General features: G+C 46.2%; 1 protein-coding gene across 3 annotated transcripts in view; it reads right to left on the bottom strand.

The window, feature by feature from the left end:
* Positions 1-2796: 2796 nt before the first annotated feature.
* The window catches only part of LOC120424222 (zinc finger protein jing homolog), a 103586-nt gene continuing 93721 nt past the window's right edge, over positions 2797-12661 (bottom strand). Inside the window, exons 2-6 of one of the 3 annotated variants that reach the window (XM_039588295.2) lie at positions 9414-10313; positions 6442-9344; positions 6242-6383; positions 5148-5328; positions 2797-3538 (exon numbers count right to left, since the gene is read on the bottom strand). In XM_039588295.2, the coding sequence (XP_039444229.1) occupies positions 3082-3538; positions 5148-5328; positions 6242-6383; positions 6442-9344; positions 9414-10128 (4398 nt within the window). In that variant the 5' untranslated portion in view covers positions 10129-10313 and the 3' untranslated portion in view covers positions 2797-3081. Of the gene's footprint in view, positions 3539-5147; positions 5329-6241; positions 6384-6441; positions 10314-12661 lie in introns of all 3 variants that reach the window. The other 2 variants (XM_039588288.2, XM_039588282.2) reach the window with 2 other exon arrangements.

Below are 12661 nucleotides of genomic sequence, written 5' to 3'. Positions count from 1 at the left end.
TAAAATCTAGTTTTCGTGCTAACCGAGTTTTCATAGCTTGAAAACCCGCCTTACCTTATCTTATCTATAAGTATTGAGATCAGTCTTGAAAGATTAAAGAAATATCGTTTTTTTGAGAGACTTTTCAGTCATAAAAAAATTTATATTGTCTCATATTTTTATCTTTTAAATCGAAAAGACAATTTTTAACGTTAATAATTGATTTTTTTTTGAAAAATATCGGATATTTTGAAAATGCCAACAAAAAAATAAATATCAATATCGACGTATACGTAAACAGATTTTTGACTTATTGGTAATTTTCAGGGTAAAATTAACGTTAAAAAGGGATTTTTTTTTAAAATATTTGATAGTAATTTTTTTTAAATTTTTTTTTAGATTTACAATTTGCAATTTTTTTTTTTTTTCTTCACAACTTATTTTTATTAGGTCCTTTTAGGTGCTACGACCAGGTTAGGACCGAGGATCAAAAATACAACAAATAATAAATAATAAAAAAAACGTAACTGAATCAGATGATCATTTTCTCGTGCCATGTGTCAGCAAGTGTGCGATCACGTCAATCTGTTCCTCGGGTGTCTTGCACTGCCTCAAGCGAACTCTGTATTCTCGGTAAATGGCCCACAGCTCCGACTCGCTGTACAGCATCCGTTCACCTTGTTGCTCCTTCGGGGTTGCAATTTTGCAATTTGTATAAATAAAATTTTCATGGCATGTATATTTTATTAAACATTCAAATTAAAAAAAAATATAAGTGAGTATCAAACGACGAAAAAAAAATCAATTGATTTATGACTCATTGACATCTTTTAGTGTAAAATACATAAAATAGAAAAAAGTTTTTGTTTTTTGTTGCAAAAATCATTGTATTTTAAAATATTTTTCAATACCACATTTATTAGACATTGTAATGTGCGTTTCAAATGACGCAAAATTTCGTATGGTTATCACCATATCGAAAATTTAAATGTTATTACGCAATTTTTTACAAAATATCGCATATTTTTGAAATACTAAAATTTAAAAAAGGTCAATATGAGAACGTCAAAAATTTTGTATAGATTTTTGGCTGATCGACATTTTTCACTGTAAAATACTTTTACAACATACCGTATTTTTGTGAATATTACACACAAATTTTTTTATCGAATTCGGTAAATTTTACCGAATTTTCAATTGCTGAACAGTTCGGCAAACTGAAAACTACCGAGTTCGGTAATAAAGTTAATTATTGTTCTTAGTACAACCAGAATTCGGTAAACTTTGTTCGTTTTGATAGATGGTTTACCGATCTAAACTTAACCGATTTTTCACCTACATAAATATTCACAAAACTCCGGTGTTTTGTAAAAGCTAAAGTATTTTACACTGAAAAATGTAAAACCACCTTAAATATATCAATTTTAACAATGAAAATTATCACAAAATAGCGTATTTAAAAAAATATTTTTTTTTTTCAATTAAAAGTGTGGGTTTCGAATGACGCAAAATTTCGTTTAGTTTTCACACTGAATAACTAAAATTTTCACAAAAATAACTTGCAAAATACCGTGTATTTTTTAAAAACCAAATTTGATAAAATACTCAATCGAAAGATGCCAAATTTCTTTTACATTTTAAACTGATTTATCTTAATTTTATTCACTAAAATTTTCACAACGTGTTTTTAGAAGATACTGAGGTTTTTGCAATATATGGATAACAAACGACGCAAAATTTTGTATAGATTTTAAACTGACTGACAATTTTTAGTGTGAAATAGAAAATGTTTCACAAAGTACCGTATTTTTGTGAAAATTTTGGAATTTACAAAAGCAGATTGATAGTCAAGATGAGCATTGTCTTATGGGATTGGAAATTTGAAGATATTTCGTGGACCCGTCCGATTTTTGCTCTATGTTTAGGTGGGGCCAGACAATGACCACCTTAGAATTGGACCGCAAAGAGCTCTTTCGTTTTGGAATAGGTCGTTGGAAGCAACCCGGGCAAGTTGTATTAACAAAAACCATAATTTCGCTGCTGGCCAGCAAAAATTGGATTGGATCTAACACAAGATACCCTTAAATACAATTAATTAAAATTAACATCGAAATCAATGTTTCGGGAGCATTCAATTTGGCGTGGATTTTAAATATGTGATATCAGCTTTTCGGTTAAAATTGCATAGAAAACTTAGGCGACGAATTCGATTACCGATTTTAGACAAATTTATTAGATAAGGATTATATTTTTCACTATTACTCGTATGAACAATTATTTACGCAAATTTCTTGACGTCAAGAATATCAAAAGAAACTGAAACTCATTCGTTCTGCAACCCTGAAATCCAACCGACAAGTCGGTTCAACACTGTTTGCCCAAAGTTGGTTTGAAGACTTGTTTTTCATAACACAATACCCCTCGTCTCTTACCCCTACAGATTTATAATTTACCGATTTTGCTGTTGTTTAATTTTAAATATTGAGATCAACGAAAAAGTTTGTTCGCGCTACTTTCTTCTCACAATTTTGCCTGGAGGCTCTCTCACTTGATTTACGAAATTTGTGTTTGTCCGAATTTAAACAATAAATTACTCTAAAATAAGTGCGACTTTGCACTTGCACTGCGCTCATCCTTAATTTACCTCTCTCTTTCACTTTACTAATGGAGTAAAATTAATGATTTTTTAAATATATCCGCGCGTTGCGCGACACGCACAGAAAAATTCTCTAGACACGAAACCTAACTAAACTCCTAGCACTAATCACTTTGCCGCTCTTACAGGAAACAAACTAAAATATTTAAAATTGTTAAAAAAAAAAACAGACGGAAGAAGGTCCAACGACGAAATCATTAACTTGAAATGGCGCTGCGGCGACGACGACAACGAAAACACATCCACAAAGAGCGCTGTACAATACTTGTTCAAAAATTCATACTTTAGAGTCCACCTTGTTGCTGTTGCTGCTGCCGGGCGTTCCGGCGCCGGATGCAGTTGAGCGCCTTCCGGGTGCGCTTCTGGGCCAACGATCCGGCCAGGAGTCGCGTGGCCAGCGGCAGTTCCGGACGTGACCCGGAAGCCGCCGGCGTCTTTGGCACGGGTCAGGACGTCGTCGAGGAAGCGCTGCTGCTACTGCTGCTCGAGGAAGATCCACATCCGCTGGACAGTAGCGAGGACGCCGACGAGGACAGTCCGGATGAGAGGGTTGGCGTTGGCGTCGCAGACGCCGGTTCCTTCGGCGGTTTCCGGAACTTTTTCGGACTCGTCCGCGAGTTGAACGGAATCGGCGTCGAGATCGAACTGCTACTGCCGCTGCAGCATCCGCTGGACGAGCTGGCACTGCTGCTGCCGCTGCTGCAGGGTGTCGAGTCCTGCTGGGCGGCGACCGCCGCAAGCTTTGCGTTGAGTTCGCTGATGCAGGATAGTAGCTCGGCGTTGGCCTTCCGGTTGGTGCTGAGTTGGCTCTCCAGCTCGAAGCGTTGGTCCGGGTTCAGCTCGGCGATTGAGACATCCTTGGTGAGGGAGACCTCGGTCTCGGGGATCCAGTCGTCGGAGATGCTGAAGGGATAAAACGTATTTTAGTACAAACTATTTCACATATTAAAACTCTGAGACTATCAACCAACTTAACATACTCTTCTAATCAGTGCTGGATATTCAATTTTAAGAAGTTTGAGCTGCAGCATGATAGGGTTTCTAGCTTATTCCGGAAAGTTCCCCCATCCGGAACACCCGGAATCGGTTCCAAAGTGGCCACAGAATTTACACTTTACTTTAGGTAGTCATAACTTTCCATTTCACACAGTTTGATATGCAGCATGACTGGGTTTCTTTAATGTTCCGAAAATGTCCTCCTTCCGGAATACCTGGAACCGGTTCCGGAGAGGTCACAGAATGTCCACGTGGCTTCAGATGCACTTAATTTCGAATTTCAGGAAGTTTGATATGCAGCATGATATGGTTTCTTACACATTTCGAAAGTGTCCTCGTTCCGGTACATCCGGAACCGGTTCCGGAGTGGCCGCAGAATATCCACGTGACTTTAGACGAACTTAGTTTTGAATTTCATGAAGTTTGATATGCAATGTTGCAATGTTGTCATGTGACAGGATTTTTGGAATACTTCGGAAGTGTCCTCCTTCCGGAACACGTGGAACCGGTTACGGAGTGACCACATAATCTTGGTGTTGCTTTGGAAAGTCAGCACTTTCAATTTCACGAAGTTTGATATGCAACATGATATGGTTTCTTACACATTTCGAAAGTGTCCTACTTCCGGAACCGCCGGAATCGGTTCCAGAGGTACCACAGTATGTGCACGTGACTTAAGTTACACTTATTTTTCAATTTCACGAAGTTTGATATGCAACATGATATGATTTCATATACATTTCGAAAGTGTCCTCTTTCCGGAACACCCGGAACCGGCTCCCGAGTGACCACAGAATGTCCACATGACTTTAGATACACTCAATTTTCAATTTCACGAAGATTGATATGCAGCATGATATGATTTCTTAAACATTTCGAAAGTGTCCTCTTTCCGGAAAATCCGGAACCGGTTCCCGGGTGACCACAGAATGTCTACGTGCCTTTATATGCACTCAATTTTCAATTTCATGAAGTTTGACATGCAACATGACAGAATTTTTGAATATTCTGGAAGTGTCCTCCTTCCGGAACAACCGGAACCGGTTCCGGAGTGACAACAGAGTATCAACGTAACTTTAGATAAACTTAATTTTCAATTTCATGAAGTTTGATATGCAGCATGATATGATTTCTTACACATTTCGAAAGTGTCCTCTTTCCGGAATACCGGGAACCGGTTCCGGAGTAACCACAGAGTACCCATGTGACTTTAGATAAACTTAATTTTCAATTTAATTAAGTTTAATATGCAACATGATGAATTTACTAGCATATTCCGGAAGTGTCCTTCCTCCGGAACACCCGAAACCGGTTCCAGAGTGGCCACAGAATGTCCACGTGACTTTAGATGCACTTAATTTTCAATTTCATGAAGTTTGATATGCAACATGATATGATTTCTTGCAATTTCTCGAAGTGTCCCTCCACCGGAACCGGTTCCGTAGTTTGGAGGTTAGTTCTAGGTTGATAGTCGCAGATCAATAAAAACCCAACACCAAAAAAAACCAATACTTACACATCCCGCGGGTGCCACTTGACAAACACCTCCACCGTTCCGTCGCCCGTTACGCGCCGTCCCGCTGCCTGGCCCTGGAAGCTAACCGTGCCGTAGCGCGCGCTGGCCACGCTGCCCGCCAGGATCAGCCGGTGCTGCAGACCCTCCATCACGCCGATGTCGAAAAAGTCGAACCGACGAGCTAAAACATTCAACAAAACAAAAACCCCCGGTCAGAACCACCAGGAAAGCAGGGGACGGGTCCGGTCTGGGGCCACCGGGGTAGGACACACCACATCTGCGCCGCGGAGATTGACATTTTTCGTGTGCTCAGTCTCTTTTTTTGGTTTGCGATGGGTACCGAAAAGATGTTTGGCCGCTTGAAAGGTGGTGCGCGCTGGGTGTCCGACCCCTTGGGTAGGCGTGGCCCGTCCCCGTCGATTCGCGGATTGGGTTCCACTTGGAATATTCACGGTTTTCTTCGTGGAGTGGTGATTATATATCTAAAACGTTAGTGCGGGACGCGACTATTTGGGGTTGGAAATTGAGAAGCTGGGTTTTGGGGCATTTGAAGAAGGTCAAAAGGGTCTTCATACGTACTGAAACAGGGGCTTTCTTGGGTTTTATTCTATGATTTGAGTGGGTTTCAAGTGGAATGGGATTGAGATCAAAGTAACCCAAGGTTTTAACAAAATAAAAACATTGAAAAGGCAACACTGGTAAGTTACGTTTCTGAAAGTGTTGCCTCGAAAATGTAAACAATGTATAATTCAAGTTAAAAATTATTGTGTAAAACATTATCAGTGTGTAGGACATCCCTGCATTTTGTTTGTTAGATTGACAGCTGGCTTTAAAAATAAACTGTCAGAGTAGTAAAAACGTGTTTTGTGTTTGGGTCCGCTGCATTAAAAATAAATTTAAGGTAAGTATATTCTAAGACGACCCAGTTTTGAAGAAATTTAGGCTGTATCAAGACTAGAAAAGAGTGCTGGAGTCAGAAGCCAGAGTCGGAGTTCAAAAGTTCACATTCTGTACGTATGCCAACCACACCGTTCGCCTTCAATCACCCGTTGAAACCCACATTCCCACCATTGTAAGATCAAAGCAGTACTCACCGGACCAGGGTTGGCGCCTAAAGCGCAGCTTTTTGCCCGTTTTCCTCAAAACCTTAGGCAGTGGCAGATCCGACGAGCGCTTGCCCGACGCGGCGTTGTCCGAGTTGGTAAAGTGGTTGTTGACGTGCTTCTCCAGGGCCAGCTGGAAATAAAGTTAGATTAGAATCGATTCTGCCGTGTCTTGCGGAAGAAGGTCTTACCTGCGAACCGAACCGCATGCCGCAGCCGGGAACGATGCACTTGTGGGACTTGGTGCCGCCGTGGGACTGCACGTGCCGGTCCAGCCACTTGCGGCTGCACGACTCCTTGTTGTACACCTTGCAGCCGTCCCAGAGGCACACGAACGGGCCGGACTGGCTGTTGACGTGCTGGATCTGCAGGTGGTCCTGCAGGTGCCAGCTGGTGTCGAACTGGGCGTTGCACTCGCTCCAGTAGCACACGCCAAAGAGGCGACCGTCCGACAGCCGGCGGAAGCCCTTGCGGCCAAACTTGTGGTGGGCGCCGTTCAGCGCCGGGAAGCGGATCGTCTTGGGCTGGGAGAGGATTGGGCTTTTGGCGCAATCCGGCATGGGTGGGACGTTCAGGAAGTCCGTCTCGATGCTGGGCGGTGATTGCAGTTCGATCGGGGTGGTTGAGCGCTGAGATTCGGAGGGAGCCGAGCCGGATGATGAGGGTGGTTGCTGATCGTCCAGCGGGCTGTTGAGGTTGGTGGAGTCCTGGTCGGAGGAGGCGGACATCGATTCCTGGGGTGGTTCCTCGTCCAGCTTGGATTTGATCAGCTCCAGGACCAGACTCTTCGGGGACGTTTGGCTGGGAGGTAGTGGTTTCTCGACGGTCGACACAAGTGGCAGCAGTGGAGGGAGCTCTGGTTCCGGCGCCGGAGGAGGAGTTGGTGGGGAAGGTGGCTGCTCTTCTGTTGAGGGTGAAGCCGGTTCCGTTTCCGGAGTTGGTGGTGGCGAAGGACTAGAGGGGGCCTTCTGGGAGGAGTCGTCGTCCTTTTTCTGGGGGCTTCCCGAGTCCGGAGTTCCGGGCGAGCAGAGATCGATGGTGAGCGACTTGTCCTCGGAGTCGCTGGAGTTGGCGACGATGCCGGAGTCGTTGCTGCTGCCGCAGCAGTCCAGGGTGAGTGGGTTGAGGGCAGGCGGGGACTTGTTGTCGATGATTCGGGGGGAGGGGATCGGTTGAGGGTGGTGTGACGCGGGCGCCAACGCCGGGACCGGCAGGTTTGGTTTGTTTGAGGTGGCTTTGGCGGCTACCGATGCGGAGAGGACCAGTTTGGGGACGGGAACTGTGGACACTGGTGGGACCAGTTTTGGGGGATTCGTCGACATCACGGGGGTAATCGAGATCGAGGGTTTGTTCAGCTGAACGGGGACCAGTTTGGGAGGTTCACTGCTGGAGATGGGTTTGATGGGAGGTGGCGGCTTGGCAGTTGGAGGCGCAGTTCCGATGATGATCTTCTGGCTGCTCAGCGTGTTCATGATGGGCTTGCTGGTGGTGGAGTAGGTCGGCACGGTTGCCACGAGCGGTGGCGGGGACAGCGGCTGGGCCATCGTGGTCGATCCGGACGGCAGCGTCGAGGTTGAGATCGTGATGGGACTAGTGGTGAACGTGGGCGGCGCCGTCGACTGGTTCAAGAACAGATGGGACGAGATAGGAACGAACTGCGGTCCCTGGCCGAGCTTGGCAGTGGCCTGCAGGTTCTGAAGCAGTGCCTGCGGGATGTTGGCCAGGAGTTGGTGAAAGTTTGACTGCGCTTGTTGCTGTTGCTGCTGCTGCTGTTGCAGGATGGCAGTGATATTTGGTAACTGCTGCGTTGGCGGTTGAGGTTGACTGGGTTGTAGGGGATGGAGAGCGGGGATGTTGGCCTGGGCCAGTGCTTGCTGCAGACTGGCTGCGTTCAGCATGGTTGGCAAACTGGCTGCGTTCAGCAGGAAGCCTCCGGCCGGGGTCATGATCAGCTGCTGGGGAGCGAACGCAGTCTGTGCGGCGCTTGCCTGCTGGAACAGCTGAGCTGGCTGCGTCTGCAGGGCGTACGTAGCCTTGCCGGTGTGAGCCTGGGGAGGATTGGAGATGGCTTGCTTCGCGAGCAGTCCGTTGAGGCTCATGTTGACGGCCGCTTCCATGGCCAGTGTTTGCTGCGTCGTGGTGACCGGTTGACCCGAGGAGGTCGCCAGCTGTTGCTGCTGCTGCTGGAGTTGGTGCAGCTTGATGACGGCGCCGTTCATGAAGAGTTGCGTCGTCCCGTTGTTCAGTCGGGCTGCGGTTAGGCCGTGCGGGGCGGCCGCAGCATTATTCATGAGTAGATTGCTGGTCGTGGGACTGCTGGTCGCGGTGGACACGACGGCTGGCAGCTTGCTGGTCGAGGACGTCGGCACGAGGTTCGGTATTTGCACGAGGTTTGGCATGACGGCTGTGGATTGCGGGTGGAACTGGAACATGGTGGAACCCAGCTTGGTTGGTGTCCTGGGAGGACTGTTGATTTGCGGTTGTTGCTGAACGGCTTGCTTGAACTGCTGCTGCGCTTGCTGTTGCTGGTTTTGGTTGGTGTTGGTTTGGGAGGTTTGCTGTTGCTGCTGTTGCGGGATCCGGATCGCCGTCAGCAGAACCGTCGGCTGCTGCTGCTGGGACTTGACGAGTTCCGGCTTGGTTTGGTTCATGGCCAGCTTTGGATCGGCCGTCCGCGGCGCAATGGTGACAGGTTTCTTGGGCTGTCCCACCCCGAGACTTCCACCCTGGGTCGTTTGGCCGACCTTCCGCGTAAGCGACACCGTCGGCGCTATCCGGGCAGTCTTTCGTTCGACCTTCTTCAGGGTTGCTGCGGACGCAGCCTGTTGTTGTTGTTGCTGCTGCTGTTGTTGTTGTTGTTGCTGCTGCTGTTGATGCAGCAGATTGAGGTACTTCTCGAAGCTGGCGTTGGTGCTCTTGAGTGAACCCGCACTCGTGGCAACCGTGGCCGTCTTGATGATGCTCTTCTGCTGCAGCACCGTCGCCGTCGTCGTCATCAGCTCCGTCGTCGTGGTCGTCGTAATTTCCGCTTCCGCCTCGCCCCCCGTCGACGTCATCGAAGAGGTCGTCGTCTTGAGCGTCGCAGCACGTCCCGCTATAGTTTTAATATTTTTCTTTAGATTATTAAATGTGTTGGTGGTTTTCATTTGGGACTTGAAGTAACCTGTTATCTTGTTCGCCGCGTCGCCGTTGGCAGTGAAGTTGTTCTTGGTTTGGTGGTGGTGGGCGTGGTTCTTCCCCGCTGAGATCTGCTGCTGCTGCTGATTGATGTTGTTGCTGGCGGCGACGATCGCCATTTGGGTGAGCTTTTTCGTGGTGGCGGCTGCGGCAGTCGCGCTCAGGCCCGAACCGACCGCAACCAGACCGGGTGGCCCCCCGTATGCACTGGCTGCGGCGCCAGTGTTTGTCCCAACGGACTTGCTTCCCGTTCCGGTCTCCACGCTCGTCGACCGTATCCGTTTGGCACCGTTGGCAATGGTGTTATTGCTTCTGGGTTCGGACGCAGCCACTGCTGAGGTGGAAACGGGCTGCGTCGGCTGTAACCGCTTGAGTTTGTTGATGGGCGTCACCGAGATGGAAGCGGCTGCGGCGGCCGCAGTCAAGGCAGTGTTTTGTTGTTGTTGTTGCTGAGTAGTCAGTGTGAGAGTATTGGTTCCTGCTGAAGGTGGATTGTTGTTGTTGTTGCTATTGCTGTTATTGCTAATGGCGGTGTTGTTGTTACTGTTTGGGCTGTTATTGCTGTTGGTGGCGGCCCCGGAAGTGGTGCCGGTGGCTGCGTTCGTGTTGTTGCTCGTGTTCCACGGCCACTGGTGGGGCTGGTATTGCTGTTTGATCGTCAGGTTGCCGCCCTGCGTGTGCGGGGCCATTTTGGTGCTCATGGAAGATGGCTGCGTCTTGAGACAGCTGTCGGCACGGAAAGGGTTGCGTACGCTGAGTTTTTGTTTGCGTGTGTTTAGTAGGTTGCGGCACTGCCGCTTGTGGAGCGATGCGCTCCTAACCTAACGTAATGGAGCGCCTTGTCACCATTGTTGTTGACCCGCCAAAACTGGCTGCGTACGGCGTTCTGTAAGAGAGAAGATAAAATGAGGTTAGGTTAGAAGTAGATCACTTGAAAAATTACTATTACAAGCTAAAACTAATCTCTCATCAAGGATGGTACGCAGCCTTTCCTGAACCATCAGTCTGCCCAACATTATCGAGAAGGAAAGCCCAAGACGCAATAACCCACTTCTGGGAATATTACACTTTATCTCTTCGCTCGCTCTCTCTCTCTCTCAACCACATGTTCCCGCAGAAGAAGCATGCGAAGAAGGAGATACGTGAAACGAGCAGCAAAACACAAACTGATCAACATCAACAACAAAGAACTCAGCTTCGTCCAGCAGGTAACCTCGCGAAAGGTTGAAGAAAGAAACGAACTAACACGACCAACCAACTCCTCTCCAGCATCCAGCGAACCGCAGCTAGAAAGAACAAGTATCGTTTTAAAACCGGTTCCGAGAATCGTCGTCGACGGAGAGTTAGACCCGAGTCTGGTAATACAACGGTTTTCGGGACGGTCAAGTCACGCACCTAATTCTTTGACGGTCATCTCGAACCGTTTTAGTAGGTCTTAGGATCAATGGACTCTTGAGAGTGCGAATCCGGGGAAGGGAAGGAGAGTGTCAAGTGAGGTTAGAAATAGACAAACGACCGATTGTTGAGAGGTGTTCAACTCAACGGAGGATGACCGGCAAGAATGAAAAGGTGTGGACGACAGCGCAAACAAGTGAAACCGATAAATATTTGCGCGGACATTTAAATAATTTTGGCGCGAGGAGGGGGGTAATGAGGTTGAAAAGAGTAATGATGAAATTAGTGTGACTTGATGGTTATTGAGACTAAGTGAGTTTGTCAAGAGCAATCGGGCGTCTATGGGAAAATAATAATGAATTTATCTTTCGTTAAAAGAAAATTATGCTTTATTTTTAAATTATAAAAATATCTTTGTTAAAAAAATTGTAACATTTCATAGAGATTTCTTTTTTCTACATTGAAAATCGGACAAATAGTTGCCAAGATATTGACAGCTCGATAATGGTGGTTATTTGCCTTCGCTCCTCGCTCGGTTTTCTTCAGCCTTCGATTAGAATCGGTATTCAAAATTGAAACGTCAAAAGACTTAGCGCGTTTGTTTTTTTGATGGTGCTTGCTAATTATTCACATTTTTCGGGATTATTTTTCAAGTGAGTGACTAAGTAATGGTCAAAAGAACATGTTGCTGGAAGTTGGAAGCAATTTTATATCTTAAGCGCTTTGAAATCGTAAGCGCAAGTGAAAAGGTATTGATGGCGACTTTCGTTAAGCAGTTAACATCTGATCTTGCGTGTGGATGTGTGTGCCACCAAAATGATGAGAAATGGTCTCGCAAAATAGAAATTATGATCAAAAGAGCATTAAAATTGATCTCTTACAAATCGACCAGAAATCCCTTTTAGAGGCACAGATTTTCGAAAATTGTATTTTTGTTTGCATGGAATGCTGCCAAAATAATAGCAATAAACATGTAGTCATTCAGCATGTAATAAGCTTGCGTGTTAAATAAATTTTGCATTATTTTATGATCAAATCAAATTATTCGCTCTACAGCATTGCCTTGGCGTTCTCGATTGCGAGATTCCTACTCGAAACTAGGTGTCCGAAGGCTTGATTGTTGAGGCAATTGCAAACCTCTTTTTACACCTTAGCTTCCATCCACCCCCGGATTCGAACTGACGACCTTTAAATTGTTAGTCCAACTGCCTACCAGCGGACTCCACCGAGGCAGGACCCAGGGAAACGACATTTACTTCCCGTCCAACGGAAGGCGTGATCAGACAAATCTCGTCTCGAAAATCAGGGAAGGTATTTGCCGATGGGCCTCCAAAAAGATTTTTTAATTTATTTCCTTCCAGTTAAGGAATTTACTATAATCATGTATGGAGCACTTGTAGATATTTTACTAATGAACAACTTTGTAGAACATTGTTTTGTTCTAAACTCAATACTGTTGACATTAGAGCGTAAACAAAAATCCCCTCACCATCGCGAGTGAGGGACGCCGATGGTGGCATTTTTAGACATTGTTTACGCTGTAGTGTCAACAGCATTCACTTTGGAGCAAAACAATGTTCTACAAAATTGTTCGTTTGTACAAAATCTACAATTGCTTCATACATCATTATAGTGAATTCTGTAACTGGAAGGTAATAAATCAAACGAGGGGTTCGCGATGGTTTTTTGCCATTTGCCATCCCTGTCGAAAATGCCACCGGGACCTCTGGGATCGAACCCAGGCCGACTGGGTGAGAAGCAATCACGCTTACCCCTACACCACGGTCCCGGCTTATTTTATGATGTTTTATGTAATACTACACGCATAAACATGTAGCC

Source organism: Culex pipiens, chromosome 2 (assembly GCF_016801865.2).
Source record: "Culex pipiens pallens isolate TS chromosome 2, TS_CPP_V2, whole genome shotgun sequence".
Classification (NCBI taxonomy): Eukaryota; Metazoa; Arthropoda; class Insecta; order Diptera; family Culicidae; genus Culex; species Culex pipiens.
The sequence above is the reverse complement of the archived record's forward strand: the minus strand, read 5'-3'. Positions and strand labels throughout refer to the sequence as shown.